Raw genomic sequence first — 26,007 nt, 5'->3', positions numbered from 1 at the left:
GAACATATTGTTACGGGGGAGAAAATATTTACAATATATACAGTTACAAAGTTGTAGCTCAGTAGTCACGGTAACACCATCTACTGGTCGTCGAGGCACTTCAACCTCCTCTTCACCTCACAGCGTCCTTTTGTCCACAGCGGCATAAACTCGTATGTGACAATATTGTTGACACGGCATGAAACCGTATCTTTCATCAGCGATTCCTAAAGTCAATGAAATTATTTTGTTTTCTTACTCAAGTTAGCTTTTCTGATTGCCCAATAATTAGTAAAATTTTGCGGCCCCTTCTGTGTAAAAAAAAATCCATTGGTGACTGTACTTATTTGCATAAAAGGTTGAATTTCATTGGAACAATATTGTGGTATAACGAAGCAAATTACTGATTTTACTGACTTTGTTATATCGAAGTTTAACTGTACAACAGCCCATGTGCCAACTTTCAGCTAATGTGTATTTCAGTTACACAAATGCAACATTCATAGCAAAAGCATGCATCTAAATATATTTTGTCAGAAAACCCACCTTGTCACATATTAAAGGGACACTAAAGGAAAATACTAAGTCAAGCTAAAGTGACTGATTAGTGCGTGAGAATCTCTAAGGCGTCAATATTATTGCGAACAGAGCCTTAATAATCGAGAAATCGAGATAAATGCAGGACATAATTAGAGACTCCCCCAGACATTCAAGCACTTGCCTGGTGACGAAAGCACTCCTCGGTTAAATTCTGTCACTAGTACTCAACTACTAGTTGCAAAAAAGATCCTCGTATTGTATTATAAGACGAGATAAAATGCTACTTGTCCAGTTGCATTTCATGTTTAGAAAAAAGAACTCACTGAAGTTACCGTTGACAATAACGCACGCGGTCGAAAGGTTTCATTTTTGCTCGACTCTGCACCGCCCATGCTTTCGCATTTCAGTACTTTCCTGATCGCATAGTGCTGCACTGGTTTTGCTGGCCCGCGAAACTTGCACAAACTGCAAGTAGCAGAGAATTCAACTTCCATGTGATGTCTAGGGATGCCCGAATGGTCTACGCCACTTGACCAAAAAGCAGTTGCAGCAGCGAATCCGCCGCTCTGTCTTGGATCGGTGCTGCTGTCTGTCGGGCGCCGTTTTACTCACCAACGGCAGCAAAGGGCGGTAACGGTGTATGCAATGTCACCACTCCCCCAGTTGAGTGGCGGTAGATTTGAATTTCAAAAAAAGTATTTTAGATACAATTTTCTCGTAAACTACGCCTTTTCTTGGCATGAAATAAGCGTTGCGAGGTTTCAGGACAGGTATTTAAACAGTCTATGTCAACTTAGTATTTGCTTTTAGTGTCCCTTTAATGAAGACTGGCAACTATTGCACTTATCTCCAGCCTTCATTATGAATTATGCTTCCACCATTTCCTTTTATTTATTTATTCTTTGCTTAAAAATGATGTCTTGCCAAATGGAGGCACACAGGCACACTTCTTACAGTGGGTAGCCAGGTGGGTCTACCATATCCAGAAAATAAAGGAAAGTAGTTGAAATGTACTTTGTGTAAAATGCTGAAGGTAAGTGCATTAGTTGCCCATCTTTGGCATTCTGTGACAAGGAGGTGGCTTTTCTGACAAGGTGCTTTTAGACACTTATGCTTTTGCTATGAATGTTGTATCTGTGTCCTTGACATGGGGTTGAGTGTATTTACAACTTTCACGGATGGTGGGGGCATGACGCAGTTTGTTGATGAACCAGTCATGCGATGATCAGCCTCGGAGGAATAGGCGACTGCTGCTTTTACAGGCACAGAAAGGAGTGCATGCAATGTGCCTATCAATCCCTTTCCAAAGTAGAAGTGTGGGACATTCAGTGAAAGCAGATGTTGGGGAGTGCAACGAAATCTGAAAAGGCGGCAGCGCTAAAAAGAAAGATACGGAGGCAGGATGACAAGGACGAGCACTGTCTCCATCCGTGTCTTTCTTTTTAGCACTGCCGCCTTTTCAAATATATTACCAACACGCCCAATTTGCCACATTAATGCAACTAAATTGTGGTGAAAGAAAAGAGCTCTCAATGATCGAGTGAGATAAAAAAAAGCTCCACATGCCTGCTAGATGCAGTGTGTTTCAGATGCATCATGAAAGGTCCACGTTCAAAATACCCATTGCATTATTCAGAGTCTTAAGTGCCTAGAATGCATACCTTTCTCATGTACCCTGACCTTCACATCTCCGGCAGTCATTGTATCCTCGTCTTCTTGTCTGGTTTGATTTGCTGATAGTAGTGCCTCTTTTCCTTCCAGCCCATTATTATTATTTTATTTCATTGCGTTCCTTGAAGACCAGAAATGTAGAATCAAAAACAGAGGCAACATTTCTTAAATATGACTGTTTTGGCCTTCTTCTGGCCAAATTCTTGTCCAGGTCTTCCGCTGTTATGTGGTCAAGGGAACCTAGTAAATGCTATTGGATATCCGCAATCGCTCCTGCTGTTTGGTCGCAAAGTGCAAAACACAATTTTTTTACTTTGTTTGCTTACATACACGCACTCCATATCACCTTTTAGTCTTCATTTCGTAGCTTGTAATACAAAACATGCTGAATTTAACAACCCTCGACTGATACTGAAGTCAACTAAACGCTAAGCTGTTGTGTACACTGCAGGCAGAAACATAAAGCGCATCTCCAAGAATTTGGCTCACTTTGTTGAGGCGTATGCGTGATCACTTCGTTCTGTGACAACACATTTCCATCAATAATTTCATGTTAGTGACATGACAGGCTGCTACATTTGCACTATTTACAATTTTATGCATTTAAGTGCCTCATGTGGGTACATTCATGTACCCAAGATGCCTTCGGTTATGACAAAATCTTGTTGCATCCTTGTCTATGCAATAACATACATCAGAGAAGAACTGCAGTGCAAAGAACTCATCTTCTCCTAATGTACTCGTTCCACCAGCAACCAAGATCATCTCAACGACCACCATTTTGAATGTATAGCTCGACCACCTATAGGCTGTGAAAGTTTCGAGCAATATGGCATTTTAAATAAATGTTAGAAGTTCACACTTGTCCTGTCGTATTTGTTTCTTCTACATATTTTGTGTCTTTGTCTTTTGCATTGGACCAATTGTCAGTTTTTATGATGCTGCAGGCACTATTCCATTAAAATGAGGCATTATCTACATAAGGTGCAGTTTTCACTCTGTAATCACTAGCACCAAGACAAATACTTGTACATTGTTTGATATGTTGCCTATTCAACAAAATACAGGACATTTTGTAGAAATGGTGGAGGCCTGCAGCAATGACTTATGTTCTGTGCTGAGATTGAGAAAGCTTAGCTGAAATCATAGCACAACTGTTAGCTTCAGTTTGGTGCATGTAAGACAGGTGGCATTAGCTATTTTTACCATAAGAAGCCAACAAACACTGACACCAAGGACAACATAGGGGAAATTACTTGTGCTTAATAAATGAAATAAAGAAACGATAAAAATAATGGAAATATAAAGTGGATGAAAAAACAACTTGCCGCAGGTGGGACAATAACGCAGGTGGACAATAACCTTTGCACAATAACGTAACGTAACGCATGTAACGATACATGCTCGAGGGTTCGGTTCCCACCTGCGGCAAGTTAATTTTTCATCCACTTTAATTTCCATGAATTTATCGTTCCTTTATTTCATTTATTAAGCACAAGTAATTTCCCCTATGTTGTCCTTGGTGTCAGTGTTTGTTGGCTTCTTATGATATGACTAATAAAAATAGGGCCCCTCGGTTAACCCCCTTTTTCTCACTTATTAGCTATTTTTGTAATATAAAAGTTTTAACTAGGGCTTTCCACAGCTTATCTCAATGCACTTGCATTTCTGCAGAAATGCAGTAGAGTCTGTAAATGTAATTAGGCATGGTAAACATTTACATAGCAATTTGACGCAGCACTGTGAAGAATCGGTGTACATATATTAGCACTTCGTTCTGCATCTTGAGCATAAAGCAATCGTGAACCTCTTCTGGCTGCAAGTTATGAATTCGCAACACCTACTATAGTCTCTTAAATTGGTATGTCCTAGATCAATTCCACAACTTTGTCGAAGTTTATGCCTCTGTAACGCCACAATAACATGCTGCAAATCTGTGGAATGTACTTTGTAAGAGTGTTTAAGTAGACATATTCAAGTCATTAATTTATGCTATGCAGATTTGTTAGTTTGGTTACGCAAGCTTTGCAGAATGTCAACAAAGCAGAAACAACGAACCATTTTAAGAAATTGGGGCCACGTGCAATAAATCAAATTTGTCATTCACTGCCTCTCTTAAAAAAAATGTTTAACATTGCCATGGCTATATGTGGATGCACAAAAACTGGTTGATTGCAGCAGGAATTGCCCTTGTCACTGCATCACCATGACCTTTAGGCTTTCCTGGCATGCAGTCTGAGAGTTTAGCATCATATTTGTATGAGTGCAAAGGTTGATATGTTAGCACCTGGGTCTAAGCGTTTTGCATTAGTTTTGTGGCAGTAAAGTTCTGAGCTGTGGCAAAGATGTAGTAGAATTATTAATTCTGAAGCATCTGGCAGTTGAAGTAGATTCTTTGCATTTCCTTGTCAGGCGCATTTTGTCATACCTATGTCTTCTTTGGCACTAAGCATGATTTTGGAATGTCTGTGTTGTATTACATTTTTGGTGCATTGTACGAACATTCTCTTCCAGAGCTTAAAGAGAGCCTTAGCCGAATGGGTTCAGACTTGAAGCAACGGTTCATGGATTCACTCCGATATACATGGAACTCACTTAATGAATTTGCCCGTGCTCATCGGTCCTCACCGGCACAAATGGAGGCAGAGGTGGATCGTGTGCTCCAGGAAGAAATTATCCGTCAGGCCGATGCAGCTGAAGTTGAGAGCACAGGTAAACTTTTCACTGTTTTTGAAGCCCTTTCTTTTGCAACACAGGGACAGTTATGCAGGCTTCTTTCTTTTTCCGTATGGAAGCTTCACTGTATGAGCAGTTAAAAAATAGCTCTGCAACTCTTTCTTTAGTGAAGTGTCAGTAGCAGTGAATGGTGTTTTACAACCTGAAGGTATATCAGGCTATGGTACATGCTCTGGTGGTGAGCTAATTTTGGCCATGTGGCTGTAAAGATGCACCTAAATTTAAATGCACAGGCATTTCTTCATACCACCCTCGCTGGAATGCAGGCACTGCAGCTGTGAATTGATCCTGTTACCTCCTACTCAGCAGAGATACCATAGTACTGCAGCCACTGTAGTGATCAAACCACTCTCTTAAATATCTTGGGTAAGGAAGTACACTGGCTTGTAGATATTTTCACGCAAGAATAATTCCTGCTTTTCCAAAGTGATTTAATACACGAAAGCAGTATTCCTTTTGTAGTGTCTGGAATTCACAAAATAATTGCTGACCACAACAGCCATGCAGTGGGCAAACATTCCTGTTCGGCCAGAAACACCCAAATAAACTCCAGTTTTCCAAAAACCCCATGGGCTGGGGCATCATAGGGTCGATTCCCTCAAATGTGTGACCCAGTGTGGTATGGCTCACTGAGATATAGTGTAACGAGCAGTGAACAGCGCTAAACAACAGGACAAGGAGAGAGGGACACAGATAGCAGCGGTGACTAACAACCAAGTGTCTTTATTCTTTCAGTCATCATATATACACTCCACCGCTATCTCAAAGCACAGAATCAACAGAATTCAGCATGCGCAGGGGCGAAAATTGCAATTAATGCGATAGGAAGGCAATCTCCTTCGGAAGGAGAGGTAGCCTGTGCCATCAAGTCAATCGGGTGACCAAGAACAACAAAAAAAGTTGTAAAAAGCAGCACAGACAGAGGTTTGTTGCTGACTGTTGTGACTGTGTGGTTTATAAGATTCCTCTTTCATGCAAGCGTTCTTATATCGGTCAAACAAGGTGGTGCATCAATGACCGCATGTGCGAACACTCAAACAAAGTTCAAAAATGAGCTAGAGATAGTCGATTATCACTGCATTGCAATGAATGCGGCTGCAAGCCGTCTTTTAAAGATGTGACCTATCTGTCAAAATACCGTGATGACCGTGCACATATTATTTCTGAAGTTTTCCACATTCATAATAGCGGTGAAGCATGTGTAAGCCTTCCCTCTATTTCTCTCCTTCCGAAGGAGATTGCCTTCCTATCTCATTAGTAATTGCAATTTTCGCCCCTGTGCATGCTGAATTCTGTTGATTCTGTGCTTTGAGATAGTGGTGGAGTATATATATGATGACTGAAATAATAAAGACACTTGGTTGTTAGTCAGCGCTGTTGTCTGTGTCCCTCTCCTTGTCCTGTTGTTTAGCGCTGTTTACTGCTCGTAATCATGAACCAACCATCCCATATGCGTACTCTTCTGCAATATATTGTAAGTTATGACCGTGTGCTCGGCTAATAAGATTGTTTGTGCTTTCTCTCCATTCCGTTACAGTTGAACCCACTTATAACGATACTGGTTTTAACAATATATCGGTTATAAAAATGAGAAGCTGCTCCATCGTCAAACTTTTGTATGTTTTGCATGGTGAAATAACCCGCTCAATACAATGCCCCGATGCCGCATTATCCGTTGTAACAATGAAGTTTGGCTGCTGAGTGTCCGAGCCAAAAGGTAGTGAAATGCGAAATCCTTGAAAATAAAAAAAAACGAGAAATTCAAGCGGCTGCACGATGGGCCGTTGCTTCAACAGCCACTGCACGCTCATTTTCCAGCCATCTCCGCACACCCCTCTCCCGTCGTCCTTCCACCCCTCCGAACACGAATGGGCTGTGCCCATAGCTCTAAGCCGCCCCACCCTCTGAAACACGAACGGACCATGCAAACCGCGCTGCTGGCATATTGCTCGCATTAGAGTGTATTAGAATACAGTTGAGTGGGATGAGGAGCTGGGGCGGCGCATGCTTTGCAGTGAGGTGCGTGACGATGAAAAATACTGTGGCCGCGCTGCGATTGAAGTGGATTGGGCCGCATTAAGGTCGCACCGCTGAAAACTGCTGGCAATACTTCTCGGAACAGTCATTCGTACTACTTTGCACGCTGCTATATGCGTTCAGGCCGCTCAAATGGTGTTTATAATTGGATATGACATTTATGCCTTAGCAATAGATTCCTTTTCTTATATTCTCTATTTCATTTTTTTTTTTTTTAATGCCGCTCGGTGATTGCGCATGCACTGCGGCCGCAGTGTAGTTTTTCATTCTACTATGTTATTGTACGATTCCCTTCGGAGAAGAAATATTTTTCTTGTCCTTCAAGCAGCCTGTGTTCCTCGTGTAACACAATGCGGAGTAATTGGTACGGGTTCTTTTATTGCGGTCGGACCTCTGGTGCCGAAAACAGTTGTAGGTAACCATTATACATGCTGCTAACCTTTGGCCCGTAAGCCATGTGAAATTTTTTCTCCAGTGCATGCCTAACAACAACGAAACAAAAAACAGAAAATAATGGGCCCAGTAGCCTAATTAGTGGCTATGTTGAGGATATGGCGTTGCGTTGCTGAACTCGAGCTTGCGGGTTCAAACCAGGTCGCGGAATTCGATGGGAACGATATGGAAATCGTGTACTTCTGTTTTGGTGCATATTAAAGAACTTCTGGTGGTAAGAACTGAGCAGGGTGCCTCATAATCATATCGCCAGATGTAAAACGCCAGAATTTTTTAAAATAATAAAATACAGAAAAAGAGAGGTAGCTGCATCCTTCAACTTTTTTCAGGGGGTGTAAACAAAACAGATTATTGTCGAGTCTGATTTCTAAGAAAAACATGTTGCATGTATATTATATTTCATTACTAAATTGAATGCTGTTCCCAACAGTACATCTGCTCAACTAAGCAGCTTCAGTATTATAAACGGCTGCTTTCAGTTGTCCGGTGCACTATCATAAGAACAATAATGAAGTAATTAAAGGAACCACATGCCTCACATACACATAGAGATATTTGTAGATTTGCTGTGTTTGTTGAAGAAGGTAAGTGTGGTACCACATTGGGCACCCAGTTTTAAGGGCTTGCAGACATGGTGATAGTCGAACCCACTTATAACAATATTCAAGTGCCACGAAAATTCCATTGTTAGAACAGATAATTACTGTAACTGGGTTGCATGGAAAAATCAAAATAGGGGGATGGCAGAGCTGATGTGAGAAAACTAATGGTGGGGAGGCCAGTGCCCCTCCCCACTACGTTCCTCCATCTGGCTGCTGATTGTGTTCGCTCATTTAACTGCTTCCTGGGCGCTCCGATCACGTTCAACATGGAGGCTCCCTAGTGCAACAAGCCGCAGCAATGAGGGTCACGGGTGGCAAGCGATATGCGAGCACCGCCGAGGCATTGCTTTGATGGCCCCCCAAAAAGGGGCCTTTTAAAAAATGTGACGTTGCCGCAGCAGTCTGTCAGCTTGAGAAATCCAGAAGAAACGCTGAGGCGAGATCGCCACAAGCATCTACTGGCTTGCGCGAGAAAACCCTATGTCTGTCCGCCTGGCATGCTTTACGCAAAGCTTGCCGACATCCTTCTCCAAGGCATCCAAGTGCTCCACGTAGTGCAGCGAAAGGTTCCTCGCGAAAACGAAGCCCCGGAGAGACAATCATTTGCCGGGCCTCCTGTGAGGACAACGTTGAGGCGGCCTATCCTACCGCGTCGTCGCCGTCAATATCTGATGCAAGCATGTTCGCAACGATCGCCTCATCGGTTAGAAGCACTTAGTTTCTAAATCTATAGCCGTGCGCTTTCTCTTACCCGGCAACGTTGTGCATTGCCGATGATCAGCGGGCGCATCGGCCATCTTCCATTTCGGCGGCGAGTCAAACCAACTGTTGGTCAAACGAGGCTGAGAAACCGCGTGGTCATGAACGATTTCCATGCAACCAGCAAAGACAAACGCGAGTGATTAGGCTCTTTGCAGAACTGCGCCATGACCACAGAACACCTATACAGCCATGACCATAGAATAGGCCTTGGCTGCGCAGCACAGTTGGCGCGGTCCATTTGTGTTCCAGAGGGTGGGGCAGTTTAGAGCTATGGGCACAGCCCATTCGTGTTCGGAGGGGTGGGAGGGCAACGGGACAGAGGCGCGCGGAGATTAGAGATGGGCAAAATGGCTCACTTCAGTGAGCGGCTCAGAACGGCTCCGCTCACTGAAATGAGCCGGCTCATTTGAACGGATCACCGGCTCACTTAAATCTGTAACGGTGATTGGGTCGCTCAGGAGCGAGCCGGGTCTTTTGAGCCACTCCTTTAAAGAACGAGTGAGCCGTGGTTCTTTCCTTTCCACTCCCTGTCTCCTCAAGTGCGGCGCAGGGACCATCACTTTTTTCTTTTCCTTCCGCATGCTACCGGCTCACCCGTGTGGACCGGCTCCTTCAAGCGCGTCACAAGAACAGAAAGCTCCTGTAATGACGATTAAGTTATTTTTTTTTTCTGGAGAAATACATCGCATTCTGTCTGTTATAGAGTATCATTAGCATTCTATCCCCAATATCAGAAAATAAAGGTTAATTACAATTTGAAAATTCTCGCTTTTAACATAAGTAAATATAATTGATAAATATAATTGAAAGTAAATGTAATTGATAAATATTCTCAATACATAGCGAAAGTACCTATAACACGTGTAAGGCCGCACTTCATCAACATGTTCTCTTTTCTTTTTTTTTTTAGTGCGAGGCCACTGCGGGTTTTCGGCCTACGCCGAGAGTTCCCTGTAAAGCACTGAGCTCCCCACCTGGTTGTCTCTCCGCAAACATTAACAAAGGCATAGGAGTCACTGTCCACTTGACAGCATCCCTGTGACGGCTCAAGGCTCCTAGCTTTGTTAAGCGCGCACATCCACCAGCGCACCAAGAAAGCAAGTGTGCCGCACACAATGAGCATGTGCACCGCTCGTTTCGATGCTCCATTCCCACGGCAGGGGATCTCCATGCTGCTTATTCTGCGGAAATATGCTAACTGCCACATGTTCCGCGAAGGGCCCTTTCCTTTGCTGGCATTCTTGCTGGCGCAGAGATGTTGCAGGCCTCCACCATCTGACATTTCTGCGACGAGCCAGTGGGTTAGTGGTCCAGCCAGTTAGCTGAGAAAAAAAACAAAAAAACTTGTCATCCTTCGAGAGGCGACGTGCAGGTGCAGCGGGGAAGGAAAAGAGCATCACGTGATAAGGGCAAGGGCTCCCGTAAGGAGAGGTTTTTCGGAATTTTTTATTATGTGTTTGTTTTTCTTTTAGCCAAGCCCTGGGCTCGAGGTTGTGGCAAACTTCAAGGGCTGTGGCTACCTTCATTGCTTATCGAAGCTTAGGACGGGCCTCGAAATACGGCCGCCCTAACTTCTTTGTTTGTAAAACTTACAAAAACGCAAGCAAATGCATTAGAAGTCACAAGTCAGTATTGTCTAGTTTAGCTAGAGGCTCCGTGCAGTGGCTTGTAATTCTGCAAGTACCTCGGCTTTAACACGTGGGTCGATAAGTAAGGCCTTCTAGTGTGTGTTCTCTGTGTGAGAATTACCTTTTTTTTTAGTTACAGTTAGTTCGGCCGTCTGTGTGACTCCGCTTCTGTAACTCAGTTTGCCTTTGTACATTTATGTAAATATATTTCTTCATCATCTGCATTTGTCAATCGTCCCCATCTTCAAACACTACCTGGAGAGGCCCTGTTCCCCTCTTAAGAAAAGGAAAAGACCATGCCTAAATTTACTACATGGCTATTTTACTAATGCATATATCGTTTTCTTTTTTCATGAAAGCCAAATAACTAGACTTCATAATACAGGTTACACTGTAACCTCTGCTATAGAGTCTACTTATTTGGCTTTAAAAAAAAACGATATGTGCATTAGTAGAATAACTGTGTTATAGGTATTTTTACTAATACCTTCGAAATGTTGCACCACCTCACGATGCACGATCGGTGGGAGTCGTGAGACATCGCTCGAACAACAGCTGTCAACGAATGGCGCCATCCTTTGGCAATGATTTGCCAGAAGACACGTTCTGAGCGAAACAGCGCTCGCAGACAACGGATGACAACAAGGAAGACACAACACTGCAGGACAACACAAAGCGAGGACAACACATACAGTGCTCTGTGAGCGCTCTTTTGCTCGGAATGTATCTCAACCAACTCGCCCAGAAATACGCACTTTGCCAGAAGACCCGGCTCTGAGTGAACGGGTCGGAACGGCTCACTGAACAAGACAGAAGCGGCTCTCCAAAAGAGCCACTTCTCTCTCGTTCAGTGAGCCGTGCCGACCCGTTCACTCAACCAGCTTTCTCGCACTGCTAATAGATGACGCGCAAATCGCACCTGGCTCTCACGGAACGGTTCGGCACGGCTCACTGAACGAGAGAGAACCGGCTCTCAACCAGCTTTCTCGCACTGCTAATAGATGGCGCACAAATTGCACCCGGCAGAACACCCAGCTCTGACGGAACGGTACGGCACGGCTCATTACTGCTCACTGAACCGGCTCTCCAAAAGAACCGCTGCTCACTTTTACTGAGCCACGGCTCACTCACTCTTTTAGAAGAGCGGCTCAAAAGATCCGGCTCGCTCCTGAGCGACCCATCTCTAGCGGAGATGGCTGGGAAATGGACGCGTGGTGGCTGTTGAAGCAGCGGCCCATCGTGCAGCGGCTCGAATTTCTCATTTTCTTTTTCTCTTTTCAAGGATTTTGCATTTCACTACCTTTCGCCTCGGACACCCAGCAGCCAGACTTCATTGTTACAACCGATATGCGGCATCGGGGCATTGTAGAAAGTGGGTTATTTCTCCATGGAAAACATACAGAAGCTGACGGTGCAGCAGCTTCTCATTGCAATGCGTTGGTGGACTAGTTGGTGCGAATCCATGAATACTTTGTTTAGTGCAAAACAACAGACACAAGAAAGCGCCTTATCCTGTCATCTTTCTTGTGTCTGCTGTTTTGCGCTAAACAAGGTATTGATAGCTTCTCATTGTTAATACCAGTATCATTTAAGTGGGTTCGACTGTACTGACAAAAAAAAGCTTTTCCTTGCCTGAATCAAGTCAGCTGATTAACAGGCTGCCCCAAAACGGGACGTTTATATTGAATGACAGCTGCGAACTTGTTCAGGAGAACTGATTAGCACCCGTGTGTTAATTCTCTCAGGAACTGATGCGCCTCTGCGCAACAGCCACGACTCCAGAAGCACAATCATTCAGAATAAGAGTCCTCACTTGCATTGACCCTTCACCTTCGAAACTTCAAAAGTGCTGTCATGCATTACATTTGAACGAAAACGGCTATTCGATAATTTTTAATACAAAATTCTGAAGTCGAATATGATCTGAATAGCAAATACTATTTGATTAGAATATATGTTTCTACTTCATTTAGCCTGCTGGCACGTTGAAGGAGATCGCCATTCAAGCCCTGTAGATTACATTGGTAAAGAATTTCCGGTCTCCCCGATTCAGTCTGAGTACATATGCAATATATTTATGTATTCAAAATACCTTACAGGCCCGAAGAATGGGCATTGGGTAAGGGAAACAAAAATTTTACACAGTATAAAGAGCAAACAATTATTCAAAATTATACAATTATACAATGCTTTGTTAATAATAATACAACAAAGAGTCAAGCTTACACAAACTCTAAAATTCTAAGATACAAAGATATTTTCCCCAACAGTGTTGTTCATATTAACGTCATAATTGCCTTAATTCCTTTTGTTGGAAAGTCTGTTGGTTCACCTGGGGCTGGTGCAGCTTTTAAAGGAAACACGCTTATTCTGGTCGAGAGTTTTCACTTTTTCACTCGGTGCATTTAGAATATTTGATCATTTTCTGTTGCATGTATGTCTTTGATATATATGTCTATGCACCCTTAGATTTACCTAGAAGTGCATTGGTCATCTTTGCGCCATGCAGTCAATAAACCTGGTTTATTTCACTATGATATTGTTTTCTTTTATCATTGTCCCTGATCGATATTCCACCAACAAGAAGAGTGCGTAAAATGGCAGGATATTAATAAAACTTTCTTTCATAGCTTCATGTTGTATATAGGTGGCTTCTGTGGCAAAAATTATGTGTTGCTTTTAGAAAACAGTGTTAAATATAGCAGTTCACCTGGCTTAAACTACATTTGGTACCGGCCTACAAGAGTCGTGGGCGCACCAAAGCAAGTAAAACCATAAAAAATTTCACTGCACAGACTGTTTGCGAGAAAAACTGGGCGTCCGCCAGCGTCCGCGCAACGAACGCACGTTCACCAGCAGACGACACACTTGGCAACGACGGCAAAATTTAAGACGTCATGTTGTATAACTGACGCGTCAAATATGTATATGTAGGGAAAAGGTGTCAATATAAATTTGCAGTTGAAATAAAGCACCGTTATTAAAGCGTACGCATGCAATCGGTCTCAGCGCACGCAGTGAAATTACATTCAATATGCCGCGAAGCGTGTCTGCACCCCAATCCAATTCGCTCGCAGCACACTTACAAAATTTTTCCACCTGCGGCGCCTCAGCGGAGAGCGCCGTTTGTCCCACTCAACCATAGTCTTGTACACTCTAGCTCACATGTTACTCGCTGAGTGAAGAGTTCTGCAAACAGCTTAATTGATCGCGTTCCTCTTTGTTGGTTGCAGCGAAATTGTTCCTAGCCACACGGTTTCTCAGCTTTGTTTGAACACCAGTTGGTTTGACTCGCCGCCGAAACAGAAGATGGCTGATGCGCCCACTGATCATGGGCAATGCATGGCGTTGCCGGTGAGAAGACAGTGCACGGCTATAGATTTGGAAACTAAGTGCTTCTAACTGATGAGGCGATCGTCGCGAATGTGCTTGTATCAGATGACAACGGCGATGACAGCAGTGATGACGCGGTAGGGCAGGCTGCCTCAGCGTTGTCCTCATAGGAGGCCCGGCAGATGATTCAGTTCCTCCGGGGCTTCGTTTTCGTGAGGAACCTTCCGCTGCACTACATGGAGCACCTGTATGCCTTGGAGAAGGATGTTGGCAAGCTTCGCGTAAAGCATGGAAGGTTGACGGACATAAGATTTTCTCGTGCAAGCCAGTGAGAAGCATGTGGCGATCTCTCCCCAGCATTTCTTCTGGATTTCTGAAGCTTACAGGCTACCACGGCAGCCTTCTCGCAATAATTAAAAGGCCCCTTTTGGGGCCACCAAGGCGATGCCTCAGCGGTGCTTGTATATCGCTTGCCACCTGTGACCCCACTTTGCAGTTGTTATAGCAGTTCCATTCCTTCACGCCAACAGCCGCGGCTTGTTATGCTCGATCGGAATGCCCAGGAAGCAGTTAAACGAGTGAACACAATCAGCACCTGGATGGAGGAAGGTGGTGGGGAGGGGCACTGGCCACCCCACGATTATAGATTTTCTCACATCAGCTCTGCCATCCCCTTTTAATTTTTTCAAGCGACTTGGTTATAACAATTATAATTTATAACAATAGAATTTTCGTGGCACTTGAATATTGTTATAAGTGGGTTCGACTGTACTTACAAACTACATGCAGGATATGCACTTAAAGGCAAAAGCACACTACTATGCCCCACCATTCCATCTCTGTGCCCATGCACAGATTCTGCTATTCCTTTCCGGAAATGCACCGAGTGTTTTCATCCAAAATTTTTTTTTATCAATCTGCGTTTTGTGAACCGTAGCATTTTCATGTTACAAAAAAAAAAAAAAAAAACTGCAGCAATGAGAATTTACAGATCCTGTATGTCACAGCGGTGGTACCACTTATTGTGTCACATTTCTGACTGTAATTTGTAAAACAAAACAAATGATGCACAACATGTCTTTTCAGATTACATTAATTCAAGTCAGTTGACTTAATTTGGGAATTTAAACAGAAATTGAAGATGGCATTTCTTTACGATATTTAAGGTACTGCTAGTTTACTAACTTGCCTAAATATCTGCCTAAAATTTGAACGAATTTCATTGAAACAGGCTGACAGCATTAAAAACTGTGCTCTTCGTAAGTGCAGAGAAAAAAAGAATGTGGACTTTGGCTGATATTATGCGATGTTCCATTTCTGCAATTTTTCTCCATATTATAGATAGATGATGCTCCGTGGTAATAGTTAGAAACACTGATATTGAATTGCAGTTCTATCACTCAATATTTTTAGTGTCATAGCTGTCACACTTTTTCTTTGGAAGCTAATTAAAATGTGGATTCGATAAAATCATTAAAAGGTGCTTCTGACTGACCTGGTGCTTCAATAATTTTTTCGTGAAGACAGATTCTGCAAAACTAAGATAATTTTCATTGTACTTGGCATTATGGCAGCAAAATAGAATTTTTTCACTAAAATTAAAAATGGTCACTGGACATGCCCGGCCAAACTTTTCGAACACATCCAGGACATTTGCTTGTTTTTACAAAATTTATGTACACATATTTTGCTACACATGTTCTTAAAACTGACCGAGTTGTAGGTTTTTTTCATTTCTGATATAATGGAACAAGTGCGCTACGTATTTACTTCAATGCAGGTCGACCCCTGTATATATTGAACTCGCCAAGAAATAAAAGATAAATAATGTGAATATAGGTCAACGCATATCTTTTTAGAACAATGAAGAACTTTGAACATGACCCTTCTTCATCACAAGCTTAGCTAATAAATCTCTGAAGTTGATGCCACAAGTGGCATCCTTGACAGAACTACCAGAGAAGTCATCCTCGTTGGATGCTTTGGCACAGTAAACTCTATCGTCCTCAGTGCTGTGGAATGCGTTAAGTATTCAGCATTTTTTAGAGCCAATCTAAGTAATTTCCAGACTGGCTTTACAGCAGGTGCGGCGGTGGAAGTCTGTTAGCTCCGTACTTTTGCTAGCTTTGTCCACAAGTATAGGTCAAGATTCTTTGGTCACAAGTAAAGGTTGAGAGCTCATTTTTAGGTAGCATTTCTGGAAAAAAAAAATTGACCTATATTTGAATAAATACAGTAATAGCATTTTGAGGTAGTGGTAGTTGGCGTTTAAATCGGGAAATAATTATTTCCAAAATGTTGCTTAAAGAAGAGAGAAAGTGAATTCAGTCAGCAGGCTTATGCAGATAGCCGTTATATGATAGTCATTCTCCCACTTGCTGCCTTCAACTTAAAAAGCTGATTTTGCTATTCCTAGTGCAGTTCTGTCCTCGTGAAATGTTCATATAAAAAATCAGCAAGTCTCACTAAGACCATTCTTTGTGTAGCAGCCCAGGAAAATGGCAAATGCTTCCAGAACATTCACTTGGGCACTGTTGCCTTTATTCAATGCAAGAATAACTTCAAATGTATGTCCAGACTCAGTTCACTGAAACATGCCAATCACATGGCTAAAGGAACAAGTAATTTAGACTCTCTTGGGTCGGTTAGAAACAGATAGCCATTTTATTGTTGTCAGACATCTCTTATTAAATGTATCTTCAATAGAGATAGCTGCCACTGCATACAAAGAAAGCAGCAGCAAGTTGTGAATGTCTCCTGCCAGCATCGTTACTTATAGGACATTTTTGTCAAGTGAAAGCCACATACCACATTTTATTCAGACATCTTGTAAAAGACTGTCACATGACAGAGTGAAAAAGGCAATGCCAGTATTTTTATGCCTTGAACTCGCTTCATTATAGGAACGAGTCGGGAGCACTGCTGATTGGCAGATTTGTGTCTTTTGTGCAGTGACAGTATCTGATTTGCAAGGCATCGAGGACATTGGTGTGGGCCAGCTGAATGGTGGTAGACGCATTGATTATGTCCTCCAAGAGAAGCCCATCGAGAGCTTCAATGAGTACCTGTTTGCCTTGGCTAGCCATGCATGCTACTGGCAAGTATAAATCTACCTGCTTCCTCCGAGTGTCCTGGCCACTTCGTACTAGTGTAGAAACTGGATAATGTTTTATATGGTGGCACAATACCTCATTTCATAGTAGTCTATTTGGCAGCACATCTATCTGATGTTGTTTTGCACCCCTGGTTTGGTACTACAGTTAAACCTCGATATAACGAAGTCGGTAAAATCTGCAATTTGCTTCGTTATATCAAAGTTTCATTCTACTGAAATTCAACCTTTTGTGCAAATAATAGTTGCCAATCGATTTTTTCTTACACGGAAAGTGGCCACAGAATTTTCTGAATTATCGGGCAATCGAAAAAAGCAAAGCAAATTTGAATGAGAAAATTCACTTTTATTAATTCGGGAGTCTACAAATCATACGGTTTCATGCCATGTACGTTGATGATATCTTCTCGGCGGTACGAATTAAGCGAAGCCAGCCACACTTTCACGTGCACTCTGTTCCCACGGCTGATACCGTCGCCCGCACTGGGACAGCGCTATCAGGAAAAGTGCCGGCAGCGGGAAGCGAATGCTTCGTATGCCTCTTGCTCCAACGGATCACCGAAACTTGAGATTATGCAACCTCCAATACTAAATAGGCGGCGAGATAAATTACATGGTGCCACGCCACCTTGGCACGCCCACTCTGCATGCGCGGCTGCATATGCGCTTACAGCACAGCCATGCTTACCCCCTTACTTACCCCACTCCGCATCTCCCCCCCTTGTCCCCTATCGCGTGCAGCTCCCCCCCCCTTTGCCCTTGCTCGCGCGGGAAGGCGGCACTTGTGATGCCACCATCTTCTCTCACCCTCGCACACTTTCACTTGCACCTAAAGCACAGTGCATGGTGCGCGATAGGATGGACTTTACACGGAACATAATGCAGCTCCACTTCGATGGTCGCTGTTGTCGCGCGATTTGAGAGGTGCATTTGCAAACAGCCAGTTGTAATTCAATAATTTGATCATCTGCATCCGTGGATTTGTCTCGGCATTCCTTTGCGGTGGCAGTGAAATTTCGTTATATTGAAATGGCACACAAACGCGCTTCATTATATTGAGGTTCTAAATGCATGTTCTATGAACAAGAGGTTATGAAAAGTTAAATACTTTGTTATATCGAGAATTTCTTTATATTGAAGTTCGTTATATCGAGGTTTAACTGTACTGTACCTCTGTGCATGCTGTTGACAATGTAATCTCATTGTACTTTAGCATATCACAGGCTTTTTTATGTGCGATACTAACAGTGATGAAAGTGACATTTTACTTCTTGGAGCAGATTTCGCACCAGAAAAAATGCCACTTTGGAGCAGCCATAAGTGTTTTCGGAGCAGAAAAAATGCTATTTTGTAGCAGCTATTGGTGTTTTCATAGCAGATGGCAAAATATGCCATATGACTCCTAGAGTTAAAAGCATCATCGAAGCGTCTCATAAATGCTAATATTTATTATGAAACAATTGCGTATACTATAATCAATGCAAATTGCAAGAAACAAACAATTAAGAAGATGGATGGTTATCTAACACACAGTAAAATGAGCTATGCATTTTATCAGTACTTGTGGTGTGATAGGCACCGTGGAGACCGCGCGCCCATGTGCACAAAAAAAAATGCCTCGGTGGACTCAGCTGCAGCCGAGGCTACGATTGGCTTCACTGCGTTTTCAAAAATGATCATAGTATACAGCTTGTTTTCGGTTTCTTTAGGGCTCGTTGGTCACATGGTTGAAGTTCCTCATCTTCATTTTCCCAGCGCCGTTTCGGAGCAGTTACTAACAAAAATGAGTTTTGAGCAGCATATAACAGCATGTTTTTGGACCAGTTAGGAGCAATTGGAGCAGCACTTCCATCACTGTACTAATAGGTTAAGAATGAAATTCTCTTTGAAAGAGCACCACACAGTGTTTTATTTCATGCTGTCCATCATTTTATAGATTTTTTGCTACATAATTGGCTGGAGGACAGCTACTTGTGCAATGCTACCCCATCCTCCCCATCCAATATTAATGCCAAGTTGCAGCTGTGTGCACATACATTTGCATGCATCTGTAGACGTGCAACATGTTTCCATAGCCTTCAGTTTCATTTTTTTTTAAAGCTGATGATTAACTAGTTTTTATTCATAATTCCGAAGAGAAACTTTTTTTTTACTTTATTATCATAGCTGTTAGCATAAATTGTTGGATTGCTTGCTTTTGTCTTCCTCATAGGGAATCTGAGGACACAGTGCTGCTAATATTGAAAGAACTCTATGCCTTGCAAGGGTTTGCACCGCAGCTGGCAACTGGTCGTTCTGCTTCTCAACCCAAAGTGCAGTTGTACAACCCAGCTGCACCACTGGGTAACACCAGCGTAGTGGTGCCACCACCTCCAATGCCTTTGCTGTCACCATCAAAAGAAACTTATGTTGCTCCTAGTGGTGTACCACCTTTACCTCTCGATGGACCGAGTGCCCCACCCCCATTGCAGGGATTTGTGCGTGTGTCGCCTCTCACTCGAAAGTAGGTGCTTTCCCACATGCCTGGCACTGTCAGAGCACATATGTTCTGCTGCTGCAAGTAAGCCAAGTCAGCAGCACTTTCCCAGTCTTTTGTTGATGGCTTTGTGCTCCCTTGTGAAGCATCTGTGCTGTCAGATGCTCCCTGTAGCTTGTTTTTAATGGGAAATGTGATGAACCTGCACTTTATGGACATTTGGAAGACATAGCTGCACCATTTGAACAATGGATCACTAGCACAGGTGACAGACAGTGTTACATGCTTGATTTGGCATTGTTGCATCTCATGCATTGTGGAGAAAAGTTGGCCTTTATGTGCAGCATGCTAGTTGAAAGGTGCAATTTTACATTGTGTTTTGCTTACAGAATTACGTGAACACAAGGCACATAAAGTTGTAGTGTGTGTGTGTGTGCATAGTATGATCCATAAAGTGCTCCACTGGCCAGCATTGAAGAACTGGCCTCTGAAGAAATTGATCAATAAATAAAGTGCAAATCATTTTTGATGCAGCCTGAACTGAAACTAGGATTTGAAAATAAAGCCCTGCACAGAGGCACCTTCTGTGATATAGTAAAAAATTGAAATTTCTACAATTCATGCCAACTTCCACACATCTATGAGCAAGAATCCTATACCACAGTGGTTGTGAAACTGCTGTGTAGAGCCCTATAGCAATTTCTTATGCTGGGCTTTTAAAGCCTAATGTACTGCTAGATGAACAAGAAGCAGTGTGGTGTTGATTGATCACATATACAATATGAAAGCAGTATGAAAGAAACAAACAGGACTGTGGAACCAAAAAAAAATTTTTTAAATTTATTCTATTGTCTACTGCTTTCATATTAGCAACAAACACATACCAGCTCACCCAACTTTTTTGTGCTTCACCACTCTGGGCATCAAACTAAGATGGTGCAACATCTCGCACTATAAACTAGGGTCATTCAGATGCACTTTTTTTTAACCTGGAGCGTGTAGAGTTTTGCACACATCTAATGGTTAAGCTCTGTGAGCTTGTAAATGAGGCATACAGCAACAAAAATGAGCAAGAACTTTAGCCCTGGTCAGTGAAGTGCCGACATATGCAGCTGTTGTGGCTGCTACGAGATAGCAAGCTTGCAATAGTGTGCTATGAACCTGCAGTGCTGCTACAAACTGCCATTGTAGCCTCTTATTGTTACCTGGATAATATGTATTGCTTCAGGTTGCATGCATACTGCAAGCCATGCTGCACAGCAGCGAACTTGCCATGCAGCAGCTCGGGTGCTGCACCTGTGGGAACATTCAAGTGGTAGTTGGCATTGAGTGTCGTGTGATAATGAAGTGTTTATTCCATTGCTCCCTAGTCTTGGTATACGCTTCTACAACCACCAGTAATATCCAAAAGCGATTTTCAAATTTTGTGTGTACCATATGTGCTTGTGTAAGTGCCGCATCCCTAAGATTGGGCCTAAACATTTAAAAAATGGAACTGTACATGAGTCACATCACCTTTATGGTGTACAGCTGCAGCTGTGCAGCGCTACCTCTATGCAGTGTCAGCATGGTATATAGCAGTGTATTGGATGCATGCTCTTTGAAAGTGCCCGACAGAAAATAGTGCAGCAGCTCAAAATGAAGCACACTAAAAGGAAAAGAGCCATGAAAGGTGTGTCATACGAAGCAAAAATTGAGGTCGAAGTTACATGTTAAAAAAATCAATGTCAAGACCTCACTGCTGGGGACATCAGTGAGACATCAATTTTTAAAGTTTTTTTTTTTTTAATTTTCATCTGAGTTGCTGTGGCTCAGTAAATGTTCTTGAAATCTGCCAAGCTCAGTCAGCAGCTCTATCAGAATACACTGTAGTCCGCTTTTATTGGCCAAAAAGGGTTGCAGTCTCGCCCAAAAGGTGAAGCATCGACTGCGAGAGCAAATTATTAGTAGACAGCTATACAAATTAAGGACAGTAGTTTTACCAGTCATATAAACTTGTAAACGTTCGCTTACTAATTAAATTAACAAGCATGGTGTCAAGCGCACACGCAATAATGAACACATCTTACTCGATGACCGTGCACACTCTCTTTAAACGCTTGAGTGACGAAGCGCGGCAGCAGCAGCGGGCGAATAGACCTTTGTGCTGCCACTCACTTCAATGTGAACTAAGCGGAGAGAACATGGTGCACATGAAGGTATCAGCACTCGGCACACACTGTCACCATCGCAGATAGCTTTCAAGATAGCCCCAGTGCCTTGTGCAGAACAGAAGACTGCACGCTTCGTCACCACTTTCCTCCCTTGCGCACAAGATTGAGCCACCATTGTCGGCTCACCCTTGCACGTACAGCAAACAATGCGCAGCAACCATGTTATCGCACTTGAACTTCATATGGAACATCATGGCGACGCTGACGATGGAAATGTGCCTGGAGTGTCCATGTGATTGCTATTGCAACAAACTAGGGCTGAGCAGACATTGTAAAACACCACGATGTCACTGTGAGCTGGTGTGGAAACAGAAAGGCGGCTGCTTCACCAGTTGTTTTTGCATCTATTCCGGCTTTCCAAGCATCTTTTCACGGCAAGAGTGGCTTTATTCGTATTGTAGAAGGGTAATCTACTAACCCAGCCCCATTCATTTTTTTCTCTTTAGTGTCCTTTTAAAGGAGGATGGATAGAAATTGACTTCAGATGCAATCTCCTTATTTTACCGCCAAAATATACCAGCATCCACGACAAATATTTGCACCAAGTAGCTTCCCGCAGTGCATGCAGGAAGTTATTTAAGAATGGTGCCAAACACCTTTCCCCCATGACCCTGCCTGTTTGTTACGCAAGTTTGGCGACATGCTGTGTCATTTGACTTGTTATTCTTGATTTAAAATATGTAAACGTCCTTACTTGTATAATCATTTAGAAATATAATGTCTGTAGTTTAACATTTTCATTAGTTTATTACATGTATAAAAGGTGTCATAATAGTTGTGATAGTTCCCACACGAACACCCGATTTGGTGTAGGTGCCCAAAAAAGCACATTTGTTGGAGTATCTTTAATAAAAGCCACTGTTTATGATGTAATTAATTAGTGATGGCAGCAATGCCAAAAGGAAGATATTTGAGACCCTTGGCGTTACACCAGGTGCGTTTTGCAATGCTGTGCCAAGCAGGATCGACTATAATAGGACAATGCGGGCACTTTTAGGCTTCTGCCAAAAGCAAGAAGATAAAGGCGAGTGAAAAAAAGGCAATCTGAAGACTGCACACCACGAGCATTTTAGTCTGGCTTGTTGGAAATTAAAACGTCAATGTTTTCTCAAAACACCACTTTTGCTGGCAAACATTTTCTCTACAACCGCTTTACTTTCCAAATATACTTTTTGTGAATTGTTCCGGAGGGTTTGTGATCCCTACTGAACCAAATGAAATATGTAGCCACCAGAACTTTTTTTAGTAACGTTTTCTAAGAAAATGGCTTAAAATTCTACAATTCTTTTGGTTCAGAACATAGCCCAGTGCACATAAAAGTTACCGTAAAAACTTGGAGCTCTTTGCTTACATTAAATTTTTCAGAAATGTTCAAAGAAAAGAATTTTTAATATTTCTAAAAGTATTCAGCATTTTTTTACCATATTTATGACAACATTAGATGGAATTTATTACAAACAGTCTGAAAATGTCCAACTACTCTGCTTAAAAATCTGCAATGTTAGATAAAAGGCAGTCGTAAATTAAAACCAAAGTCAGCTATTCTTCGCCCCCTTCCCCCTCCCCCTTTCTTTTATTGCACAACCCTAGCGTGGCTTGACATAGAACCCCAAGGACAGCTTTTTCCTTCGAACAGCATAGTATAGGTGTAGTTCATTGAGGCATATTGATCCATTTTTGGTAGTTCCCACAGTTGGTTACTGAGGGAAGCTCAACTGAGGTTCCCTTAGCAGAATTCATGTCTTCGCTTCCTGTGGCGTGTTCTGTCGCACTGTGTGCAATGTATATGCACATGGTGTTCATGATTTAGTAAAGCACATAATGTGTCACTATGAAAGGGGACACCAGAGACTTATGTTTCAAGCCAGTAATTTTCCTTGTGTCTGCACCGAGATAAACGTTCCATAAGTGAGGGTCTGGTTTTAGCAAAGACTGCATTCCATTTGACATCGCTGCACAGAGCACTTGTGCCAATTTCTGTGGGTTTCACATGTCACTGCGCAAGAGATAATTTCTAGCAATATACCTTAGGCTATGTTCACACTTGGTCATGGGGCAGGTGGAAGTGGCAAAAACTTGACAAAATCCGCCTGCCTAGGTGGCAAAACAGGCGGAAAACCAGGCAGCAAGCCCAATCGGTCTCGGACCAGTTTTTTTGCCACGGAAAAGCTGAAAGCCATTCCGATTCACCGGTAGCCACACTAGCATGTAAACATCCGGTCATAGAATTTAACATCTTCCGTTGTTCATTGACCAGTTTTAGGAAAAACAACTATCTAAAAGTATCAAAACTATGTCTTCTTCCATTATCATTGCAGACGAAATTTAAAGTTGACACGTGCAATTGCGTGAAATAGTAGCTTATTCTATGTGGTAGCTTTTAATAACTGATGGGCCAATGAATGAACATACCGCATGAAATGGTGCAGTGAACAGTGCCATCATGCGGACAAACATACACAGACTAGGTGGATGTGGGCGAAAGCAGCAGTGGTTTCCGCTGCAGTGGCAAAACAAATGTGAACATCTTGGACATGCGTGGAAAAGATTTTCAGACCGCTTCGGCTTTTCCGCCCATTTGCCGCTTCCCAAGTGTGAACGTAGCCTTACACACATTTGTGCTGTGTTTATCGTGGATGCTATCAGCTGAAAGTCTGTTCACATGACAAGGTGGAAGCTTCGGCAAGTTGGTGATTCAATATCGACATGTTTGCACAGCGCAAAAGACGAGGACTGAAGGAAGAACACAAGACAGGTGCTGACTTCAACTGATCTTTGTTTGCGAAATCACCAGAACTGTATACATGAGCAAAAGTAATGAAAAAACTTTTATTGTGTTCCTTCAGTCCTCGTCTCTTGCGCTGTGCAAACATGTAGATCTGTTCACATCTCATGTGAAAATTTATGGTTTAGACCCATGTGTGGCACGTCCAAGGCTGCATTTGAGAGCGACTTTGCCTTTTAATAGTGTGTGAACCAGACTCCAGCTCTACTGTTAAGTGTCAGCAGCAACAAATGAGGTAGCTAATGAAGCTAAAATAAAGGCTTCCAAAAGTCACAGGTGCGTTCACTTTTTACCCATGTATGGGCTGCACTGAAGAAATCAGAACCAGAACTTAAGGTGTGGCTTTAACATAAGAATATACAGTATCAGTTGAACAAGCCCTTTTCCCAGATTCATCTAGTGTGCACGAGTTCATTTTGTGCTGCCTTAGGCATTCGGAACTCAGACCTGAATATTTGTGTAAAGCTGTGCATGCTCATCACCAAGTTACATGATCTGCATGCTAGGTTGCATGGCCTTTGTAAAAACATAACTTTTAGAGGGCAGTGCTGTAGGTCATATGGAAGGTATTTCACAATTTGTGCCATGTACATAAGTGGGTGTTTTTGATGTGCTGTAAAAAGGGTTTTAAACGTGCTAGGATGGGTCACTTCCTGCTTTGAGCAAGTGTACCATGTCTAAGAGCAATCTGTTGAATGTGCCTTGCGGCAAAAGGTGCGCAAGTGCAGAAATAAATTGTGATTTGAACAGTGTGCATGTTTATTTGGCAGTTTTCCATGAAATATAGCGCAACGTTTCATACACATCAATACAATGTTCTGGAATGTCTCCAAATATGCAAGATACAAGGTAAATAAGTCTCCAAATAAGATGCACAATTTATGGTAAACAAGGCACTTGATGGCTTCAAGGACGTTGGCAACTATTCTAAAGTGGTCACAGTAATCGCAGTAAACATTAGGAACTATCTAAACTACAAATTGATGAAAAAATGTGAGCTGCTGCTCAGCACAATGATTGACATAGTCAATACCCAGACCACATATTCACTAGTGGTCTTGACAATCGCGCAAAGCACTTGCATAACTTGGCCTTGCATTTTGATCTGAAATTGAAATAAGCACAATGAAAGATTCAGGCACAGTACATAAATTAATGCTTTTATTGTCATTTAAATGCACATTCACTTTGCCTTGAGTGACAGAAGATTAAAGCAAAGAACTCGTAGTAGATGAATTAGTAAAGTGGGTGAACAAGGGGACATGCAAGACTTTGCATCGGACTCGTTAGTTTTCCATAACTAATATAGGGAAAATGAGACGTACATCCAAAGGCAGTAATTGCTACAAAGGAAACCCCATACCGGTTTCTCAAAAGAAAAGCCTCACAGTTGAAGAGTTAGCTCAGATGGTAGGGCGGCTGCCCTGGAAAGGCAGTGGTTCCAGCTTTGAGTCCCCAGACCAGGACGAATTTTCTTCAACTGCGAGGCTTTTCTTTTGAGGAACCCATATGGGTTTCCCTTGTAGCAATTGTTACGATTAGGTGGAGGTCTCATTTTACCTTTATTAACTACTTCTCCCCACCTTCCAGGTTTCCATCAATACCTCATTAATAAACTGCAAAGGAGAAAACGGTGACGACAGGATGGACGCAGACAGGCACTAATTTCCAATTGAAAGT

General features: G+C 42.6%; 1 protein-coding gene across 2 annotated transcripts in view; it reads left to right on the top strand.

The window, feature by feature from the left end:
• PAPLA1 (Phosphatidic Acid Phospholipase A1) overlaps window positions 1-25,081 on the top strand; it is an 88,757-nt gene extending 63,676 nt beyond the window's left edge. For both annotated transcript variants that reach the window (XM_050193959.3, XM_050193958.3), the window contains 3 exons: window positions 4,705-4,902; window positions 16,694-16,838; window positions 19,066-25,081. In XM_050193959.3, coding sequence (XP_050049916.2) covers window positions 4,705-4,902; window positions 16,694-16,838; window positions 19,066-19,360 — 638 coding nt within the window. In that variant the 3' untranslated portion in view covers window positions 19,361-25,081. The remainder of the gene's footprint in view (window positions 1-4,704; window positions 4,903-16,693; window positions 16,839-19,065) is intronic.
• The last annotated feature ends 926 nt before the right edge of the window (window positions 25,082-26,007 follow it).

Source organism: Dermacentor andersoni, chromosome 1 (genome assembly GCF_023375885.2).
Source record: "Dermacentor andersoni chromosome 1, qqDerAnde1_hic_scaffold, whole genome shotgun sequence".
Classification (NCBI taxonomy): Eukaryota; Metazoa; Arthropoda; class Arachnida; order Ixodida; family Ixodidae; genus Dermacentor; species Dermacentor andersoni.
This window is presented reverse-complemented; position numbering and strand designations above follow the sequence as displayed.